Below are 23,595 nucleotides of genomic sequence, written 5' to 3'. Positions count from 1 at the left end.
GGAGAAGGAGAAGCAGGGTCCTACCGAGCAGCTAGCCCCATGCAGGACTCAGTTCCAGAACATGAGATCATGACCTGAGCCAAAGGCAGACGCTTAACTGACTGAGCTACATGGGCGCCCTGATTCTTTGTTTATCTTAAAACATCAGACTCTAGGGTCTGATAATCTAGAAATAAATAAGTAGTGCCTCCCACAGATTCAAAATCAAACCTCAACAAAACCTGGCTTCTCCTGCAGGGGTCAGCAAACCCTTTCCGTAAAGGCAAATCCTAAATATTTTAGGCTTTATGGGCCGTACAACTCTGTTGCAAATACTTAACTTCCTGGGGCATGAAAACAGCCACAAATATACACAAATGGGCATGGCTATGTTCAATACTGTTTTATTGATAAAACCAGGTGGCCAGCCGTTTGAACTATAGTTTGCCAACCCTTGCTCTACAGCATGAAGCTGCTGGGAATATTCTTGCCACCTTGAAGGGAGAGCCTGTCTGAGAATTGAAACAACAGAGAAGAAGAAAAGAACTGAAGGATGGATGGCTCAGGTGAAACTGAGACTTCATGGCATCATTTGGGCTCCTGGATCCAGCCCTTCCTGAAAGCATTCTAACAGTGGACATTATCTTCAACAATACATTCTCTTTTTAACTTAAGCCTAAGTGGGTTGGGTTCTCTAAAGGTTCACTAAAGGGCTCTAACAAATTCACTGTGTAACCTTCAGGAAGTCCTCTCCGCTTGCTTTCCCACAACCTAGGAATACTACTGACTTTTAAGGATGAGCAGGTGTATACTAAACACACCCTTTGGGGGCATAGACTGGAGACTCGATAAAAGTTATCTAAAAATAAAAAGTTTCCTCTAGTTTCAGGCAGACCACCTGGCCAGAAGTTCCTTACCACTTTACCACTAAGGAATTATGTGAAGTTTGCAGGCTTTGAACTCTATGCCAAGACCCTCCAGGCTATGCATCTCAAACTTCAGTGCAGGTAAGAATCAACTCAAGTATCTGCTAAAACTTTTGATCCCTGGTCACTGATCTGAACCAGTAACACGAAGGCACTAATAAGCAGCCCAGGTAATTTTGGTGTGAGCAGTCTAAGAATCACACTGCAGAAAACATACTATGGCATTCCTACCAAAGCCTAGAATCTAACACCCTTCCCAAGTAAATCCACAGCCTTCAGGTTGGTAAGGAGGAGGAAGATCACTTCAGTGATGTTAGTCAGTGCCAAAACCCTCAAAGAATCTGAAGTCTTTAAACATGTCTAATGTTCATATAGTGCTTTATTCTTAATAGGTGCTTTTTAAAAAATTAAGTAATCTCTACACTCAACCTAGGGCTCAAACTCCCAATCCAGAGATAAAGAGTCACACACTCCACCGACTGAGCCTGCCAGGCGCCCCTCTTTCCAAATGCTTTTCCATTTATTACCTCATTAGATCTTCGTAACATTTCCATTATGTAGGAAGGGTATCAAATTTCCCAATGTTGTTGCTCTGCAATTATGGCTAACATACTATATTCTCAAAGAATCACATTTTAACCTTTTTAAGGCTCTGAGAAGGTCTGCAATAAACCTTATAAACTTTGGGGCACCTGGGTGGCTCAGTAGGTTAAGCCTCTGCCTTTGCCTGAGGTCATGATCCCAGGGTCCTGGGATAGAGCCCCACATCAGGCTCTCTGCTTGATGGGGAGCCTGCTTTCCCCCTCCCTCTCTGCCTGCCTCTCTGCCTACTTGTGATCTCTGTTAAATAAATAAATAAAATCTTAAAAAAAACAAAAAACCTTATAAACACTAACGCTTTGGTTCCCAAACTTAATTTAACCACAAATATGGCTGCTTGGTGTTCCCAAGTAGGACACACTGAGATTTCAAAACAGACCAGCATTCCATGGGGCATAATTTCCAAAATGCCAAGGCAGTGTCTTTTTTTGACCCCTTCTACAGGTGCAGGGAGTTAGATGCAGAGGCCTCAGGGGACTTGCCCAGAATCCACGAACTCAGGCAGTTAAAGGGGCTCAGAGCTCCTCAGTCTAGAGAGGGGTCAGTCATTTCTCACACCCAAACCTCGTGGATGGCTTGAGGATGAACAAGACCAAGCAGTGTGTACATTTTTAAATTCAACTTTTTCCAAGAGTCTCTTCTCCCATGATACTGTCAAGGTTAACACACTCCTCAGCCTTCCCTCCCCACCCCCAACCCGAGCTCATTCCAAGATCTCATAATAAGGGCCCCTGGGTTACCTATTGAACAAGAAATGACAGAGCACCTTGTGAAGACCTCAGATCCCACGGAGGCATCATTGCCTGAGTCTACCTGCTTTTAAGCTCAGATTTCTCATTTTCTTTCTCGGATGACATAACAGTTTCCTCGTTTATCTCCCATTAGTTCACAGACCAGTTTTTCAGCGCCGTTTGTCATTTGCATAGTGACTGTGTGAAATCTAAACTATGCTCCTGGAGAAAATATTTTCGCAGGAATGCGGGTCCTTGCTAAAACAGCCTCGCTCTCTTTCCCCTGTGTGTATAATTTGTGTGTTTTTGCCATCCATCGTTCCAACTTGGGTCTGCCTGAACTATTATTCAGAAAAGAAAGAAACCACTGATGTATTTTTTGAGGTCTTCGTGAGGAACTTTTAATTTTCCTTGTTTCAGAACACAGAAATTGAGCTCCATTAGTCTTTTTTCAGAGGTAAATGTCCTATTCTTTTTGTCCTGTCAATAATTCCTTTGGGGCCCTTTCATTATTCTTCTGTATGAAAGATGTTCAATTTCTTTTTTTTAAAAATAATTTAAAAATTTATTTATTTATTTAAGAGAGAGAGATCATAAGTAGGCAGAGAGGCAGGTAGAGGGAGCGGGGGAAGCAGGCTCCCACCAAGCAGAGAGCCCAACGCAGGGCTCGATCCCAGGACCCTGAGATCATGACCCAGGACCCTGAGATCATGACCGAAGACAGAGGCCCAACCCACTGAGCCCCCCAGGTGCCCTAAGAAAGATGTTCAATTTCTAAAGAGGTCTCAGCAGGGGAAGTCATCAATTAATTTTTCCCCTTAAGAAGTTCTGAATTCACATCGAATCAGGAGCGTATTTTAAAATTCTTATTTAATGATGAAATACTGACCTCAGAGCCTAGAATTTGAACTGTGAACACTGAGGTCTACGTGCCAATCATCGATTACCTCTGTGGGTACGGGCACGTTCATTTATTGATCTCAGAATGGCACTTCCTTAAGAGCAAAGGAACGATCATATCTACTTCTCTGATTGTAGAATCCTTATATGAACACATGAAAACTCTAGACTAATAACTGGCACTTAGTGTGTTCTCATTAAACATCTCCTGACTCCATATCTAGGGTGTTGATAGGTTCTGTGGTTATGCTCTGTCTGAATGTACTCTTGGTTCATCTCGTCTGACAGTGTGCGAGGGAGGCCGGCTGCTGGGTCTTCGCTGGAGGGCTCCAGAAAGCACAGCTAATAACCATCAAATGCTACAGAGCAGCAATGAAACTAACTGAACAGCCCTGGTTCCAACTGGGAAACATCCCCACGTTGCAGAAATTAAACGGTGAGTTAGAACATTTTACTTACAATTCGGTCTTTTAATTGATAAAGCATATTTCCAGTTTTTCTTTGAGGGGACATAATAAAACTTGTCACAACTAAATTAGCCCTGATTATGCTAGTCCCTGTCCCCTTTCCAAAGTTTCCAGGTGTCAGATGAGAAGGCCTCAGGTCAAGGAAGGTAAAAACAGAGATTCCCAAGAAATGGGCCAAGTTCGGGCCTCTGACCTCCTCTCTGTCCCCATGGGCACTTTTGGGAGATTCGCTCACAGCCCATGAGCCCATGAGGTTATGGTGCATTAACCCCGCAAGTATTTGTTACACATTCATTGTACCACTTGAGTGATGGGACAGGGGAGTGAAGGAAGTAGAAGATGAAGCTCCTACCCTTTGAAATCCTAAAATGGAAAGTACCATCCCAAAGCAAGTACCATTCCACTCGGAGAGCAAAGGGAAATGGATATGGAACATACAAAGCACCTGTATAATGAGAGGTAACAGAAATACTTTGCTCGGTGGGACAGAACAATCTTTAAAGGTCGTTATTAAAGGCAAAAGTATCATCTTTCTGGAGACAAACTCAAAACTTAAAAAGAATATTAACATTCCCAGATAAAATAAATCTAGGGCAGTCAGGAATTCACAGGGAAATGAATTTCTTCTGCTTTGAGAATCTCCAGGCACAGTCACGGGCTACACTTTGCATCGAGGGCAACTAGTTTCCTAACCACAGAGCCATTCCCCTCAGTGCAGACCTAGAATCCTCATCATGTTACCAGGAAGTCAGAAGGGGAAGGACCAGGTGGGTTAATGAGACAACTGCTGTAGATAATTCTCCTGCCTTTCTCAGACAGTGCCTGAGTTGGCAAAACTGATGAGACATTTTACTGCAGAGCTAATCAAATATCAGTCTTGGTTGCTCTGAAATTGCCTTGTCATTGAAAGGCAAAAATTGAAGAAAAATATCCTGTCTTTCCAATTCACATTTCTTGCCTTTTTGCAGCTACACATTAGTGGAAAATCTTAACTTTTTCTGATTTTCTCATTCAAAATATAAACGCCTACTGTGTGCAAGAGGAGTCAACGGCCATTCTCAGGCAACTATCTGAAAAGCTTATCAAACACTTGCCCATTGTATTATTCGATCCCTACAACAAACCAACAGAAGAGGTAAAGCCAATATGGTAATCCTTATTTTACAAAAGAGCAAATTGACAGTGGCAGGGATGGCTGGTTGCCTGCCAATATCCATTCTTTCTTCTCTTTAGTGAAAGCTTCTTGATTTTCTGCCCAGCTGAATGACTGTTTCGTAGCCTCCTCTGAGGGTAGGTGTGGAAATATTACCAACCTTTGACCACTGAGCTGTAAGCTGAAGTGTTAGGACTTCTGCCAAGTTTGTTAAAGTGAAGGGATGTGCCATTTCTTTGATCTGCTTTTCCCTTCACCCAGTTTTCTAGAGCAAAGCGTGATGGTGGGAACTTGGCAGCCACTATGAGGACAAGGGTCACCTCCTAGTAATGAAGGAGCAGTAAGCCAGGTGGCACCTAGGTCCTTAAGACTTTCGTGGAGCCATTACACGTGACAGGTTTGAACCGTCTGCCTCTGCATTTTTCCATGAGAGAGAAATAAACTCCTATCTTAAGTTATTATGATTTTGTTTCATGCAGTTGAACCTAATCCTAATGCAAAGGAGTGACTTGCAGAAGTTTATAGAAACTATAGTTTGTAAGGGGCAGAACTTCAAGTGCTGATGTAACAGGTCCATGTTCCACACACACTCTGGCAGAAGTTAGGAACCTTTTATAACCCATTTGTTAGGAGTCAGATATTTTTGTTTTTTAACAATTTAACATTTGTTGTGGGTTGTTTTTTTTTTTTTAAGGCAACCTATAGGAAGACCTTCTCCTTTTCCTTCTTCCCGTTCTCCTCTATAGTTTTTGTGTGTCTATCAGACTTTGATTTAATCATGGAAATTCCCATAGCTCAACTCTCCCTAGACAACTTCATTCACTCCTGTGGCTTGAACATGGATAAGCTGAATATTTCTAAATGTAAGCTTCTGGCCTAGAAGGCTGTTCTGATTTAAAACAACTTACAAGCTGTATTGACTCTGGCCCAATTACTTAACTTCTTTGGGTCTCAGTTACCACATTTGTAAAATGGGGAGAACAACAGCATCCGCTTCGTTGGGTTACTGCGAAAATGTGATGGTTTCATACAAAGAGAAGGTTTTGGATGGTGTCTGAACCGTTCTGCTATTAAGGCTACTCTAATTTCTGAATAATACTTTACGGGAACTTCAAATTCACTTTATTGAAAGTGACTGATTTTGCCCTTACTCTGATCACTTTTTTTTTTTTTTTGTAAGATTTATTTGAGAGAGAACGCATGCTTGAGCATGAGCAGGGAGGACAGGGGGAGATAAGCAGGCTCTCCACTGAGCAGGGAGCCCAGCGTGGGGCTCAGTCCTAGGACCCTGAGATCATGACCTGAGCCCAAGTCAGACACTCAACCGACTAAACCACCCAGGTGCCCCAGTCTGATCATTTCTTTAGGAATGGCAAGGTCAGTTTTCTAAACGCTCAGACAGAAACCCACAAGTCGTTTTTGACACTGTCTCTTCCATCCCCTCCTCCAGATCCAATTCATCACCAAGAGTGGTCAAAACTAATTCTTCCATATTTCCCAATTCTCTCTACTTCTCTACTCAGGGTAGACCAGTTTTCTGCATCACCAACTTCCATTCTTTTTTTTTTTTTTTTTTTTAAGATACATTGATTGATAGATTGATTTCTAATTTATGACAGAGAGAGAGAGAGAGAGAGCAAGCGCGCGAGCGCCAGCAAGTGCAGGCGCACAGGCCCATGCACACGGAAGGGAGCCAGAGGGAAAGAATCTTCTAACAGACTCTCCACTGAACATGGAGCTCAACGTGGGTTCAGTCTCATGGTCCTGAGATCACGACCTGGGCCAATACCAAGAGCTGGCTGTTCAACCAGCTGAGCCACCCAGGTGCCCCTCCAACTTCCATTCTTACTCCTACTACTCATCTCCAAGTCCTTCCCACAACCACTCACAAACATGCCATTGCTCTGCTCTAAAGCCGCCGGTGAATCATCCTGCTTTCAGGCTAAGGTCCTGGCGATGTCACATCAACTCAGAGGGCCATGACCTGCCCCACTCACTGGCTCCAGCCCTGCTCATCTTCCTGTTCTTTAAACGCAACAAGAAACACATCATTTCTGCCTCAAGGCCTTTGCACCTGCCATTCCCTCTGCTGGGACGATGATTTGCATCACTTCATGATGCCAGCTTCCTCTTTAACAGAGAGTGTCAAGCCCCTTTCTGTGCATCCTCCTTCCTCCACCCAGATTGTGCTCAGTTATTTCCATTTTCTCTATAGGACCATGAACTACCCAGAATCTGACCCTACCCTCACCACCAGTGGGCAGATCTCTGGTCAGTGATTAAGAGTGGGTCGGTGTCCACATCTGACCAGTGAGATCTGTAAGGGAAGCCTGTAGGTGGCGGGGCTTCCAAGAACAGTCTTCTTGCTCTTAGAAACAGCCAACAAGAGACAGTCCTGTTTCTGCCCAGGTCACTGTGTCTGAGGTTGGAGTCCAGAAGCAAAGGAAGACAACACACAGAATCATGGTGCCATGGAATCAGGCCTAGAACCAGCCCTGCTCACAAGTTCATGTTTAAGGTCCTTTAATGACCTTTAAGGTCAAAATGCACACGGTCCTCTCTCACAGCAGGCAAAGCATCCTCATTGACAAGTCCTAGATTGATGGGTCAGGACCATTCATGACACACAGGAAATGATCATGAAATATTTTCGAATGAATAAATGAATGCAGGTTTCTTAAGCTCTGACTTGGGTAGGTACAATATTTCCAATCTCCCGGAATGTGCAAGGTTTGGACGATCAAGTACAGGTAAGATTCATCCTTTATTTATGTACTTCTAGGGAGAAGCCTTGCTGGAGGTGAGGTTACGGGACAGGAGATGGTATCTACCTCCAAGCCACAGGTAAGAACAGACGCAGGGAAAATTTTCTAACATGCAAAGGAAAGATGAGAGGCTGTCGTATTTCTTGAAAGAGGTGTCCTAATTATAAGGGTTATGCCCAATCCAATGATTGAACCGTTTTTTGTTGCGACATAATTGTTCACAGAAGCCTGTCCCCATGCCATAGACCCTCATGCCATAGCCAGTGACTTGCTGTCAAGTTTGAACGGTCAAATTCAACATCACAAATTTAACTTCATTTGTATTTTAATAGCACAAAAAGTAACTCAACTATCCAACCTGGAGGGATTAACTAAACTAAGGGACAGCAATCGAATGTAGACTATGTGCCATTATAAATGATGTTGGACAGCTCTACTTACAGACATGAAAACTGTCATGGTTGCTGTTAAGTAGACAGTAAGCGGCCACACATTATGTATAGAATAGTTAGGCTGTTGTAAAAGAAGTTTGCTTACATATCAACGTACCCATCTACACACAGGCACAGGATCGGGAAGTTTCTTCCCGATAGAGGTCCTCCTTGTACCCTACAGTTAGATGATCTTCTCTCTATAATTTTATTTTCTGATATGGGGTGAAGGGATAGGGTTGAATTCAGTCCCATCTCTGCCGTCTCTAAGCCATAGGCAAAGCCTCAGTGTCTACCTTTGCACCATAAGGCAAATAAAACTTACCACTTACACAGTTATGAAGAATGAAGAATATTATTGAAGAATGAATGTATGTGAAAGCATTTAGCACAGTATGGAGCAGAGTAGCTATTACGATTTTATGAAAAGCATGTTGCCATCATTGTAATGTGAATATCGCACTTGTGTTTAAATCTAACAGATCTACAAATGGTACTTAGTGTAGCTGTGGTTGAATGTACAGGGCTTAAAGAAATTACTGACAACTTCGAATGTTACCTCTCCTACCAGAGGCTATCCCTGGGGTCCACGTGCAGTACCGTATAAGAGCTCAGTTTTGGAACGGATAGACATGAGCCTCATGACCTAAGGCAAATTTCACTTTAAAATGGGAATAATAAAAAAATAAACAAGCAATAACTTAAAATGAGAATAATATGTTCTTTATACAGTTGTTGTATTACAATAAGATAACGCACTTAAATGCTCAATATGGCTCCTGGCCTTAGTTAAGAACTAAATATTATTATTATAAATTCATACATTTTTTTTAAAAGATTTTATTTATTTATTTGACAGACAGAGATCACAAGTAGGCAGAGAGGCAGGCAGAGAGAGAGGAGGAAGCAGGCTCCCCGCTGAGCAGAGAGCCCGATGCGGGGCTCGATCCCAGGATACCAGGATCATGACCTGAGCCGAAGGCAGAAGCTTCAACCCACTCAGCCACCCAGGCGCCCCTAAATTCATACATTTTTTTAAAAGATTCATTCATTTGAATGTGAGTGAATGAGCACAAACAGGGGGAGGGACAGAGAGACAAGCAGACTTTCTGCTGAGCGGGGAGCCTGACACGGGGCCCAATCCCAGCACCCTGAGACCATGATTTGAACCAAAGTCAGAGACTTAGCCAACTGAGCCACCCAGGCACCCCTATAAATTCATAAAATCTTTTAAAAACATCACCTTGTTATTCCACTAGTTATAATTTTTAGCTAGCAATTTTCTTGCATTTTAAAGTGGAATTTTAAGAATTATTTAAACAGAAACAACAATGCACTAAAATGGTTTGCTGAGTTAAAACAAAACAAAACAAAACAAAAACCACTTAAAACTTTTCTGGAATATTTGTATTCTGAAAGGAGACAAACCCCCATCTAAAAAGTGGAGGGGACATCAGGGGGCTCTTTATGAGAAGAGGGTAGATACCAAATAAGTTCAAATTTAGTTGGATGCCAAAACCATCTTTATTCTGTAAGATTTAAATAGGCACTCATGAAAAATGGATGCCTAGTACTTTATAGACTAATAAAAAACAACAGAGCCCACAGGCTGGTCTAATAAGACATAGCTACAGTTAATTTTTTGTCTTGGGGAAAATAATTTGGATTTTAATCTTATAGCTAAGTTGACTAAAAAGGCAAAGAGCAATTCAAATATATTCACGATGTCCTCATGCAGCCCACAAAGCAAACACTCTGAACACTCCAAAGGCTTTAGGGGCACGTATTTAAATGGAAATTGCCTGAGATCTGGTATAGATCCATTAAGCAGAAAGGAATCAGGCCCCATGAAGTCAATATTTTCATAGATTTTCTCACAACATTTGATATTTGTTGAACTATCCTTCAAGAAACACTGATGGTAATTTCTTGATTTCCTGGCTTTCTGCTACCCAGAAAAGTACATTTTTGCCATTTATACTGGCTCACATGCAAATATAACTCTTCTCTTTGATGCTTACTTAAAAATTACGTGCAGTTGTGGAATTGAGCAGATTTGAGAAAGATTCAACTGAGGAGGGCAAGCCAGGTTAAGGGAATCCTTCTTTGTAAGGGGAGAAGACACCGTCAAAAAATTTAAGTCTGGCAAGGAAGACTTCTGTGTCACACCCAGAGGCAACCACAACCCCAAAGCGAACAAAAGGAATTTTTTTTTTTTTTAATTATCTGGAGACATCAGCCCCATAGCCGCGGTGGGGAGAAACGGTAGCTGTTCATTTGGGCTCTCAGCTCACCAAGAGAGAAGTAAGTGAACTTCTAAGATAAAATATGAGGGGAAGTGGTTTGGAGGGGGGGGGGATATTCTATATTAAGGACCTTTACTAAAAATTAGTTTCCCCAACAAACCGCCTTTCATGAACTGAGTTCAACAAACATTGATTAAACATCTGCTTTGTGTGCAGCTTTGGGAATTGGACCAAGATGAGTTTCTGCTCTTCAAAAAGTACAATATCGTGATATACACACACAAAATTATCTACTGGTTCAGAGAAGCTCTAGAGAAAACAATTCTTCAGATTTTTTTAAAGACAAGTTTGTGCTGTTTTGCTCGATTATATTCAGTAGACGGTATGTAGACAATTTTACTAAAAACGCCAATCTAGCACTTTGTTTAGGGCACTGTGCAGGACAGGAAGAAGGCGAGTCAGCTCTGTACAGCACTAGGAAAGTTCTCATCCAGAACAATCATACTGTAAAAGTTGCAGCAACTTTTAGGTTGCAGTCCAAATGGCACCAAAGAAGGTTCTGAATTCTGAGAAATCAAGTCAGTACCATACAATGCGTTTGCCTCTCTGGTTCTGAGGCCCACCGACTAGAATAAACAGCTGAAAACAAACAGCGTTATATGATGATCTTCAAAGAATGTTTTTGTCTCGTTGCCGATAACTGCTAGGGATGGCTATTTGCAGAAAGAACCAACCATGGGATGGTACATTCTAACAGAATGGGCCCACGCAGGACCATTTGTCTATAAAACTGGCAATAATGGGTTTTGTGTGGTACTGTTCTAACAGTAGCTGTCCTGACTACTGTCCTAACCTAGAACAGGTCCAGTGGTTGCAGTGATTGCATAACTTCAAAGTCACGTGTCTGCAATTTAGCTGGAGTTAGAAAGAAGGAAGGACAGCCTCACCTCATTCCTCCTAATTTGTTCCCTGCCAAGAAGCAATGGTAAAGATTGTGCGGACGTGAAAAAGTCTCATGTTAGATAGTTGGAAGATTTTGTGTTATTCCTAATTTGGATTTCTTTTTTTTCTTTTTAAAGATTTTATTTATTTGACAGAGAGAGATCACAAGTAGACAGAGAAGCAGGCAGAGAGAGAGGGAGAAGCAGGCTCCCTGCCAAGCAGAGAGCCTGATGCGGGGCTCCATCCCGGGACTCTGAGATCACGACCTGAGCCACCCAGGCGCCCCTCTAATTTGGATTTTCAATTGGACTTCGGTTGCGGGGTGAGGGAGCATTTAGTAATGGATCTACAGGCTGTGTCTCTAACAAGAATATGCACCAATGCGGTCTCCATGCTCCTGCGCAGAAACTTTTAGCTAATCAGTGGCTGTCCTCCAGATTTTTCTCCTTACAAATGTAGTGGCGAGTCAAGATGAAAACCATAGCATTCTCAAGAAAAATTGAAGTACAGGAAAAGAGAAGGAAAGGAAGAAGTTGGCTTCCTTTTCATGACATTCAGGAAAGAAAGTTACATAAAATTGGGGCGCCTGGGTGGCTCAGTGGGTTAAAGCCTCTGCCTTCGGCTCAGGTCAGGATCTCAGGGTCCTGGGATCGAGCCCCAACATTGGGCTCCCTGCTCAGTGGGGAGCCTGCTTCCCCTCCCTCTCTCTCTGCCTGCCTCTCTGCCTATTTGTGATCTCTGTCAAATGGATGAATAAAATCTTAAAAAAGAAAAAAAAGGTTGCATAAAATTGAGACTTGCTCCTGCTGGAAGTTTTGACCAAGATTCCAATACAATAACAAAAGTATTGGATTCATCTCATCTCCTATATTCTCAAACAGTATAAAAACTCATAACAGGGGTGCCTGGGTGGCTCAGTGGGTTAAGCCACTGCCTTCGGCTCATGTCATGATCCCAGGGTCCTGGGATCGAGTCCCGCATCAGGCTCTCTGCTCAGTGGGGAGCCTGCTTCCTCCTCTCTCTCTGCCTGCCTCTCTGCCTACTTGTGATCTCTGTCAAATAAATAAACAAATTCTTAAAAAAAAAACTCATAACAGAGTTAGTAAATATCACAAATATCCAAGGCACAAGGGATTTTCTGTACACACTAATAGGAAGAGCCTAGAAAATACTGTTTTAACAACACACAACAAGATCTCTTCTACTGTGTGGCCATGACCTGCCCAGGACTGAGAGCTTAAAATTAAGAGCTATTTGGTCATTTCGTTGGTGCTATAAAATAGGGGGAAACAAAGGCAGATTGTTATCTATACGCAGATTCAATAAAAAATAGGTTGAGCTTAAAGTAATTATGTCTCAGGAAAACCAACGTTCTAAAAATATCCAATACTATGGGCCACAATTACTTTTCAAGGTATTACTGTTCAGTGTAAAATGAAACTCCTTAATAAATGGTAAATACAGAATAGCCCAGGAATAATTTGGTGAAGTTATTCCCAGGCTATATAATATCAGAAAAAAAATCTCTCCATGGGTAATTATTCTATGGCATTAGGTGAAATAGTATATTAACATATTCTCCCCAGTGTGGAAAATGTGGTATTTCATTAAGTTGGTAAATTCTGTGAGTCTCAGAATAGTGATACAGAAAGCTATATATATGTCCTAGCATAAACATTTTCAAGATGCAATTTAAATAGCGACACTTTTCTCAATATCCCCTATAACTTATCTTATTATGGATTTAATATACAGCCACGTTCCCATGGAGTGCCTCCTGTAAGATCTACTAAAAAGTAAACTTCAATTTCATTTTTTCTTGCTACCAATATATCCTTTGTGTGAAGGTTGGTTAAAAAGAAAACTGGTAATTTCTGGTACTTGTTCTAAAGACACGAGTAATATCAACCTTATTTTATAAACAATGGTATAGATCCGTTTAACAGAAAGCTCTAAAGATAAATCAATCTGCTTCCGGTAATATAGCTGATGTACCAGCATTTACCTGGAAAGTGTTCCAGTAAACAGGTAAACAGACTCCTCTCGTGCACTTCAAGACGCCAGCCCTTCCCAGTCCCATATAATGTAACACCTTACTAAACCCTTCAACAGTCATGCAACACAGGAAAGCCACCAAAAATCTTTATCTTAGCAGCAGAATGGGAAACAGAGGAGACCAAAAAATTGTATTGCTCTGCCTTTTATTACAGTTTTAAGTGAAATTTTCTTCAGTTAAACTAATAGTGGACTTAGCATCACTCTTCGATAATTAAGGACACTCAACTTTGTTAACCAGCATAAAGCGCATCCACTATTTGTCAAAGCAAAATTCATCAAGACGGAAAGTGAGAGGGGACACAATAAACATATTCAGACATTCGGGCCCAAACAAGACAAACACTGCATAGAGAATACCACACCCTGTTTTCAAATTTAAGAAAATCAACCCCGGTTGGGGGTGGGGGGAGTTTGAGGGGGGATTTCCAAGTTGGGTCAGCAGGGGAGGCTGTCTGAAATCAGGACATCCTACCAAATGCCACTCGCATGTTTCCATAAGATAAATTATCTTTGCTTAGAAATGTTGGAATAGGGGATCTCGAGGCATTACTGAATCTGCAGTCTACACCAGTGGTTCTCAACCAGGGGAAGACATTCCGCAGAATCTGGAGATACTTTTGGTTGTCACACTGGGGTGTGACATGGTGGGGGTTGTTCCTGGTATGCGGTGGGGACAGGTCAGGATGCTACACGTATACCAACACAGAACGACTTCTCATAATGAAGAACTAGCTGGCCCAGAACGTCAGTAGTGCCAAGGTTGAGAAACCCTGTTCTCTAAACCTTGACACACAGGTCTTGAAAGAAGTCAGACCCGGTTGGGTAAGTTCTGCTTCCACCTCTTGTATATATTCCCGTACAAGCATCGGCCCAGCACAATGACTGCTCTTAACGAGTGTTCCCCAGAAGTAGAACACAGTCTGTTCTTCATGACCGACAGACAGCTGTTTTGCATGTGTGACTTATCCTGTTTCAGCTAGAATATAAACAGATCATTTTGAAAAGCAAATGCCATGACTGGTTTTAAAGTTCCTGGTTTATGAGCAATGGATTCCACTTTAGGAAATCATGGATAAACACAGCCAAGCCATTAATTGACTGCAAATGTTAAAGTAAAACAAAACAAAACAAAACAAAAAACCCCACTAACTCATGTAGTTTTAGCTCTAAATGCTAAAAAAAAAAAAAAAAAACTCTCCATCAGAATTCCTATTCAATGGAAATTTCACGAGATTTCTAAGTCGTTAGTGACTTTCTTATAGTCTTCATTTTACCACCCTATGTTTTTCAACTTCTTCCTCATGCTCTTGGCTATCACATACTCGGTACTACATCCCAAGCACTGTGTGAATTACTGCAGGTGAATTTTATACTAATTGTAGGAATTCAGGTATTTTCCTTATCCTTCTTCGAACTCAAGAAGTATAAAGGCAAAAAAGGAGTCTGATAATAAAACATTTGACGGGTGATTTCATTTAATAAAAAGCAAGAAGGAAAAAGGCATGAGGGGTCATGTACTACTTATAACAACACCAATAGCCACCACTTCTGTGTGCTTGCTGGATGCTAGGGTGAAGTCAGTGCCAAATGCTTTAGGTCCTCTCATTTAATCCCAATGCAGCCCTGGGTGCTGTGAGAGTCACCATTTTATAGATGGAGAAACTGAGGCTCACTCTGATGAAGGCCACACAGTTGTCAAGGGGCTGGCCTACGTGGCCTGTTCTGTCGCACTTGAGAAGTCGACATCAGGGTTTGGCAAAACATGACCCCTTAGTTCAAATCCGGCTGGCTGCCTGTCTTTGTAAATACAATCTTATTGGAACGCTGCCATGGTTTTTCATTTATATATTGCCTATGGCTGCTTTGAAGCTACAACAGAATTGATTAGCTGCAACAGAGACCATATGGTGAGAGCCTAAAATGTTTACTATCCGGCCCTTTACAGAGAAGGTCTGCCAACGCCTGTCCAAACTCTTCGATAGGAAGTAACATCAACTTGACCTTGTGCTCCATACATTTGGGCCTTGGAAGTCCTTTGCCCTCATGAAACCTGGCTAGGAAGCTTCATTTCCTTCCAACATAACTCCCTGCCTCTGTGTTTGTAGCCATGCTAAGGCCTAATGACTCCCCTCTTCTTCCATAAAGAGTTTCCCTGAATGACGGTAATGTTTCGCAAGGGAAACTTACTAAATATGATTCCCTCACAGTCTGCAATCATTAAAAAAAGCAAAAACAAAACAAGTATTGATTTTCTGCTGGGAACAAGCTATGTGCCAGGAATACAAAAACGAATAAAACCTCATCTTGCCCTCAAGGAGCTCACAAGCGAGCAGGGGACACTGAGGTACATACATAGCAGAATGGCTTTCTGTGAACCATGCTCAGGGGCTAGGATCCCAGAGGAGAATCTTTCCCCAAGTCACCCAAGGGCTCAAAGAGAAGACCCCTGAAAAGGTCTCTACCCTGTTGAGTAATAGAATTATGGGTCATCTGCTCAGTTAGTGGAATTATTATTCATAGACACAGAAGGCAGAGCCGAAAAGATTTACAAGCTCAGCTCCTTCATTCCATAGATGAGAAAGGCAAGAGGTGTGTAAGTGTGCCCAGCAACGATTGGAAAGAAAGTGGTCAGAAGTGCCCAGCAGCTGAGCATTAATAATGTGTTTAGGAGGTTGCACAGCTTGGTACTTAAGGGCATGACGCTGAAGGCAGATTTGGGGCAAGTTACTGTACCTCCCTGAGCCTTGATCTTCAGAGGCCACTAGAATAAGCAAGTTCATGTACGTCAAGTCCAGAGGAGCCGTACTTGGCTCCTAAGAGTGTGAAATGAAGGTGCAAGTCTGAAAATCAAAAACGGTGAGCCCAGATTCTAGCACACTCTGCTACTTCCCTGTTACACCGAGGCCCTTCCCCGGTGGGGAGGAGGGGGAGATCCCCATTCTGCTAGGCTTTTGTCTTAGACCCAGTGAAGTATAATCTTTTAGTCAGTTCTTCAGCCTTTATTTCCTGCTGTATAGAAACCTCTCTGATGCCCCTCTGGCCCCAATCCTACCGTCACCTCCCTTGGCCAAGCAAGGATCATCCCTGGTCTCACCCAGCCCCGCAGCACCCTGGCCCACCGGCGACCAGCTCCCCTGTGCCTACTGGGGGCCATGACTATAAGAGGAGCCAGGATGCCCTCTCCATCATACTGGTCCCCTGCTGAGCAATCTGCCCCTGTTGTAGGTACCACAAAACTTTAAGTCTAGACACTTCGGGCTGTAATGGAATATCCTTCAGCCTTACCTGATGTTACTTCTAACCACAGAGACCTGATTTCAGATCCTAACACTGGCACATATCTTCGGTGTGACCCAGCGTGCTGCTTAATCCCTGGGTCTCAGTCTCCTTTTCTGTCAAGAGGAGATAAATACCACTCCTCTTTTGGGAAGACGAAGTAGACAATTCCCATCGCTGGCACAGGGCTTGGCATGCAGCAAGTGAACAAGATGTCATTGTTAACATCCGAACATCAGTATAGTCCCCCCCCCCCACCCTTTGTTCGAGGCCATGTGACTCCCCCTACCCAGGACATCTTCCTTCCTGACTCCTACCAGTCCAAATCACCCCTTCACACAAAGCCTTCTCCTGGACTGGAGTCCACATTGCTCTCTTGCTTTGGTGAGATCACTCAGGGTTGGCACTACCCACCTTGCTTCTTAATCCATGGTTCCTAACCCTAGGGGTGATCCCCACTGCCCACCCTTGGGGGGGGGGCATTTGACAATGTCTGGAGACATTTTCGTTTGTTGTAACTGGGAGGTAGCTGTAACAATCGTGGTTTTTATTTATATATATATATATATATATATATACATATATATATATATATATATATATATTATTTTATGATGCTCTGGCATCTACCTAGGCTCTAAGAGAAAGCGTCCCTCCAAGGGCTGGAGATTTCCTGGAGATTGTAATTAACCTGCCTGCTGCCATGTTGCTCATATGCAAACCAACCAATCCAAAACGTATACGCCAAACACCTCCTTTATCTAATTCTCATGCACCAAGTTAATATTTGCTCTGGCCTAAATCATGCCAGGGCTGGGTACCTGATCACCAGAGACCAACTCTGAGCCAATCAATGTGATTCAGACTGTCCAACCCTACACTTGCTCAACCTTGCCCATCTTTTTTTTTTTTTTTTTTAATAAGATTTTATTTGAGAGAGAACAAGTGAGAGGAAGAGAGGGAGAGCAAGAAAGCATGCACGGAAGGGCAGAGGGAGAGGGAGAACAGGCTCCCTGTTGAGAAGGGAGCTCAATGCAGGGCTCCATCCTAGGATCGAGATCATGACCCGAGCTGAAGAGAGAAGCTTAACCCACTAGGCTACCCAGGCACCCCTCAACCTTGCCCATCCTGACTTGCACATTCCCTCCCTGTAAAACACACACACACACACACACACACACACACACACACACACACAAAATAAAGTCTCTGAGCTAGGCTCTCCCCTTGGTCTTTCTGCCTCAGGACCAATCCCAGTATAGGAATGCATGTGTGCCAACCTCTTACATGTTGGAAGAAATAAACTTTTCATTCAAAGGCAGTTATCTCCGGGTCTGTCCCCTTACAATACCCGACTAAATAAAATCTCAGGTATATTTTTAAGGCTGCTGACATTTCATGGGTAGGGACCAGGGATATTCCTGAGTATGCTATAAGGCACAGAATCGTCCATCCCCAACAAAGAATCATGCAGTCCAGAATGTCAACAGTCCTGTAGCTGAGTAACACGGACCTAAAATATTCTTCAGGTGGAGACCACAAGTTTCTGGAAGTCTCAGCCCTGCCGTAGGGCTCTAGAGCCTGACTTGGGAACCTGATTCCTGGTAGAAGATGCACAGGTACAATCAGTAGAATAGTTAAAGTTGCCTTCAGAGCTCTTTCAGCCAGAAAAAAAATCACTGAATCAGTATGTTCGGCAAACATATTTCTTTTCGGTCACTATGTCAAAGTTTAGTGCTAACAGCTTCTGGTGGAAGGAAATATTCATGAACGAACCTCACAGTTCCGTTGGATTCCAAATGTCTCCAAGTAGGAAACATATTCAGCGAATCTGGTCTTTTATACGGGAGGATTCTGAAATAGCATATTAATTTTCCTCTGGGGCATTCATCCCTTGTGATGCTCTCCCCACCCCCAGAAACAAAAAACACTGCTCATTTGGATAAATCTGGGTCAATGAGTATATACACATCATTCGTGAACCTTCCCCACGCGCATGGGCATACCACGGGCTCAGAGATTAAAACAAGCTACTTAACTTTGCTTTAGCCCCATTTTTCAAATTAGTTTGATCTTGAAATTTTTCACATACCATCTATTACCATCCTAAAGAGCAAGTGTTACGCGGAACACATTCCGGAAAACCTCTCAGTAACGTTGACAAACATCTCAACCTTGAACTGTAGAACTTGAATTATAAAGTTTCTCACACTGTAATCAGAGCCGCTTTGGGACACGAAATAGCAGAGAAGCATGCCACAGCCCCCCTTAACTTTAAGTCTTTGGCAGGAAGGGGAGTACTTTCTGCTGGTCTCTGCTGGAATGGCACAGACCCCAGAATCAGGGCCGAACGTATTTTCAAATGGCACGGAAGAATTCGTCTTTTCTGCCTTATTACCTTGGACTGATTATAACAGTCCAGACCTCAACCTATTTAGACGCCAGGCAAAAAATTGCTTTCCCAATTGCAGTAAGGCAAGTGAATTTAAACTTGAGTTTGGAGAAGAACCCAACAGATTAGGGCCCTGAACACCCATAAGGAAACAAAGAAAGGGAGCAAATCAAGACCAAAGGTGGAGGTTCAGAGTCCCCCAAATTTACCACCTACTTAGAGACCGCTCCCTCCTCTACCCCAACACCTTGTATTTCCAAGTCACAGACCTAGTCATTCATTTTTAAAACTCTGTGTTTTCTATGGCTAAAGCAGAGCACTATGCATTCTGAAGAGAATCTGTACTTCCCAGAGGACCTCAGCCCACCCACCCTTGCAGGAGAATGTGCAGCTTTTGTCTTTTGAGTAGGAGGACCGGCCACGGGCATGGTACTCGGTCTCTCTGTCACCCTTCAGGAAACTGCTCTTCCGAGTGACCTGCACAGGCTGAGAAGGGCTCGGCTGAGGCTCTGAGTGACCCCCTCCCCCAGCCTCCCTACCCCCCCCCCCCTCAGAGGGGGCCACTCGCAGCCAGAATCAGTGTAGCAGCAACAATGCCGCCATCTGTCCACCTCGCTCAGGGGACCCCTCCGCTCGTTCACCTTGCAATAAAACAGCGGTCATTCAGTCACACAGCCTGTCGGGTCCTCTGGTCTTCTGCCCACTGTCACCAACGAACAGAGGGGAGAGGACTAAGAGAAAAGAGAAACGCCATCTCCTTCCTCCCTTCCGAATGTGCAAGGCAAGCCTGCGCTGTGGGTATAAAACACAACACAGCCCTGTGTTTATTTTTGAGAATGGTCCAGATGCCTCCTGGATGTCCTCAAGACCCTCTGCCATCCTCCCATTCGTCACCCCCTTTCGCAAGAAGGAAAAGAGAGGTCGGGCCCGAGTGACTTGTCAGAGGCCAGTTTCTGCTGAGGCTTTTGGAACAGGGATGCAAGAGCTGATTCCCAGAGGGTGCTCTGCTTTCCTAACCCTCCCCTGGAGGCTGCTAATTCCTTCTCTCTGGTAAACACTGCCAGGAATCGCACTCTTAGGATTTTGCAATAAAAATAAGCCGTGTCTGCTTTCCAAAATCATGGTGGAAATCCTCCCAGTGAAATCCTACTGTAATTTAGGCTAGGAGGTTTTTCCAACGTAAATTTGTGCCATTTCACTCGCGGTGAATTATGGACTTTGAGCTAGGAACACACACTCCCCCATCTGTCACACTTACGGCTAAAATGCTAAATGCCATTCCGGTTTGGTCTTCAACACTTGTTCCCAAATCCAGTGGTCAGTTTCAGGACCATCGACAACATAAGGACAGGAGCAAAAGGGACTGTCCACCAGAACCTAGCTCATTTGAAGCAGTTTTTTTTTTTAAGAGGTGATTATTAATGTTGGTGTGAGATTAAACCTTCCTACCAAAATGATCTGAATCTAAAAATGTTATATTCCTACTCATTTATATAGGATGTAATTCTTCAGTCAATTTGTACATTTTCCCAAAGCTAACTTGACCTTAAGGTATACATCTATAGCACGCTCACACTCTCTCTCACACACGCGTGTGCACGTGTATACACACACACACACACACACATTCCCCTCATAACCTATTTGGTTATACCTTATTTATATCACAGCTGCTGTAGTGGAGGTTTCATCATCTCCACCTAATTAAAAGTTAGGGTGTAATCCCTTGTTAGGCCAGATGTTTATACTCTAGAAACGCAGCCATCACTCTGCAGTCCGTTGTATCTCATCTAAGTATAATGCAGTGACAATACTTTAACTGTGGTTCTAAAAATCTCTCGGATTCTAGGGCACTAAGGGAGGGCAGAGAGAGGAGCCTTCCTTTCATCTGTCTTATATATGGGGGTTTCCAAGATACTTGTAAGTTTTCTTCCAAAGGATCTCTCTTTTCATTGTTTTTTTTTTTTTTCATTTCTTTATTTCTTTATTTCTTTTTTTATTTTTAAGATTATTTATTTATTTATCAGAGAGAGAGAGGAGCGAGAGCGAGCACAGGCAGACAGAGTGGCAGGTAGAGGCAGAGGGAGAAGCAGGCTCCCTGCCAAGCAAGGAGCCCGATGTGGGACTCGATCCCAGGACGCTGGGATCATGACCTGGGCTGAAGGCAGCTGCTTAACCAACTGAGCCACCCAGGCGTCCCTCATTTCTTGAATAGAGATATTCCTTTTTGTATATGTTTGCCTCTTCTGCCTTCCAGAAAAACTTGAAAAGTTGGGGCACCTGGGTGGCTCAGTGGGTTAAAGCCTCTGCCTTCAGCTCAGGTCATGATCGCAGGGTCCTGGGATCGAGCCCCGCATCAGGCTCTCTGCTCAGCAGGGAGTCGTCGGCTTCCTCCTCTCTCTCTGCCTGCCTCTCTGCCTACTTGTGATCTCTGTCAAAGAAATAAATAAAATCTTTAAAAAAAAAAACCTTGAAAAGTTAACACAGGTGTGCAGTCCAAAAATTACTAATTTCACCAGGTATTCCAAGCTATTTCTACGGTCCTAGCACAAGAAATCTACATACACATCATGATTCAATCTCAAAGATCCCGGACAAGGATGGGAGGGGTCTAATAGCTCTTTCTTTCTTTCTAGCTTGTTAAAGATTTACTTATTTGAGGAGCTCCGGGGAGGCTCAGTGGGTTAAGACCTCTGCCTTCAGCTCAGGTCATGGTCCTGCAGTGGAACCCCGAATTGGGCTCTCTGCTCAGCGGGGAGCCTTCTTCCTCCTCTCTCTCTGCCTACTTGTGATCTCTGTCAAATAAACAAAATCTTAAAATAAAAATATTTTTAGAAAAGATTTACTTATTCGAGAGAGAGCGTGCACTAGTAAATCTGTGAGAGCAGGAAGAACCTTTAAGCAGACTCCCCACTGCGTGTAGGGCTGTGATCTTGGGGGAACCTGACACCAAGACCTGAGCTGCAACCAAGAGTCAGACACTTAATTTCTATTTTCACTGCAAAAGGCTCTTCCAGCTGCAAATATTAAGATCTCTTCTTTTGTATTCAGTTTTACTTTGGGTTGTGGTGTTCTGACCACAGGCTGCTTAATAGTGCATGAATAATTCATACCACGGCTGGTAGGAAACGGCACCATGCTATTAATTCTGGATGTGACAACATGAGGGCTCTGGGCGAGCCAAAAGGTTCACTGTGTGTTCTTTTGGGGGATGAGTTCCCGGCTGTGGCATGTTTGACTTTTTTAGTGGGTTGGCAAAGAAAGTTACAAATTAGTGAGTTACTGAAATTTGCAGAGGGCTATTCTTGAATGGGTAGCCGATCTGTGATGGTTCCCGGTCACTGAGATCGGTTTCATTATACGCAAGTAGCTCAGTGTATCAGACAGGTGCCGATTTCCAAACGTATAGATAAATGTTCTGTATGGTGTCTGCCACTCATGTCAGACAAACACTCATAAACAGACTCTAAGTCTCTCAAGAAATAACCAAATTTGGTATGTGTCCAGCCTGTTGGAGACGGATGGTCGCTAACTGTGTGGCAGATTTCATCCCTCCCTTCGTGCCAGCCCTTACTGAGAACACCTTCAGAATCTGGGGGCCTCACTACAGCGCAGCTGTCAATAATTCAAACCAACCAGTAACGTAGTCTGGTGGGCTGATCTTTCCTTCTGCAATTTTATTTCCTGTTGCCCAAAGAATGAAATCAGGCTTTGCTTTTCCCTTTTCTTGATTGCTTCTCTGTCCCTCTGCTCATAAACTTGGAGCAGGGCTATGGTTTTGAAGAGGTTGCGTCAAAAGGAGCTGTTGCACTTAAAATAACACAAGAACAGAGGTAAGGTGGGGGGAGGGGAAACAAGGGGAGAACAGAATGTGACACCCCTAAAAATGAAAATGAAAGAATGGGAACTCCCCTCCCCCTCCAAGAACCACGGCTGAGGCTACAGCTTGTTTGGAAGATAATTACTTGATTTTATAATTACTTTTGTGGGTTGCAAAATAATTACTGTGGAGGCAAATCTCCATGTGCCAAAATAGCAGAGGCGATTATTCTAAAGTTCACACTGAAACAATAACAGAGAGTCAAGATGGTGAGCTCTTAGGTGGGGATTTGAAATCCATCCCCTTTGTAAAATGTGGCAGCCTGAAGCCCGCATAAAGGTCAGGGTGGGTATAAGGAGCAGAGATAATCCACAAGCCCAATTTCCACCAGCTGTTCCTTTTTAGGTGGATTTCCACTTTAAATCTGTCCCTCTGGACACCCTAGGATATCAAGTAGCCCTTGATAAAGACCAGAACTGCAGCTCAGGAGAGCCCTGTGGACAGGAGAGGGTCCCCCGGATCCTAACTAAGATACGGTGCCGATATGGTTAGGATGTGCAACTTCTCATCACAGGAACTCTGATGCAGTCAGGGGTTGGCAAACTTCCTGATAAGGGTCAGAGAGTAAGTATTTGAGGTTTTATGGGTCTCTGTTTCAAGTACTCAGCTCTGCAGCTGCCGCCTTGGTCTGTACACAAATGACTGTGCATGGCTGTGTGCCAATAAAACTTTATTTATACACACCGACACTTGAGTTTCACTGGAGTGTCTATGTCGCTAAATATCAGTCATCCTTTGATTCTAGTCAGCCTCTTGAAGTCGTAAAAACAAACAAAAAACACCTTCTCAACACACACAAACAGGCAGAGAGCTCATGAGCCGAATCTTACCAACATTTGATGGAGCCCA

At 43.3% G+C, this 23,595-nt stretch overlaps 1 protein-coding gene across 9 annotated transcripts in view; it reads right to left on the bottom strand.

Moving 5' to 3' along the window:
• Nucleotides 1-23,595, bottom strand: part of PHACTR1 (phosphatase and actin regulator 1) — a 553,099-nt gene that overhangs the window by 216,399 nt on the left and 313,105 nt on the right. Inside the window, exon 1 of one of the 9 annotated variants that reach the window (XM_059399451.1) lies at nucleotides 19,508-19,529. The exons of the other annotated variants lie outside the window; for them this stretch is intronic. Within the exon in view, the coding sequence (XP_059255434.1) occupies nucleotides 19,508-19,529 (22 nt within the window). Of the gene's footprint in view, nucleotides 1-19,507; nucleotides 19,530-23,595 lie in introns of those variants that run through there. 9 annotated transcript variants of the gene reach the window in all.

Source organism: Mustela nigripes, chromosome 5 (assembly GCF_022355385.1).
Source record: "Mustela nigripes isolate SB6536 chromosome 5, MUSNIG.SB6536, whole genome shotgun sequence".
Classification (NCBI taxonomy): domain Eukaryota; kingdom Metazoa; phylum Chordata; class Mammalia; order Carnivora; family Mustelidae; genus Mustela; species Mustela nigripes.
Note: the sequence above shows the minus strand (reverse complement) of the source record. Positions and strands in the feature narration are given on the sequence as shown.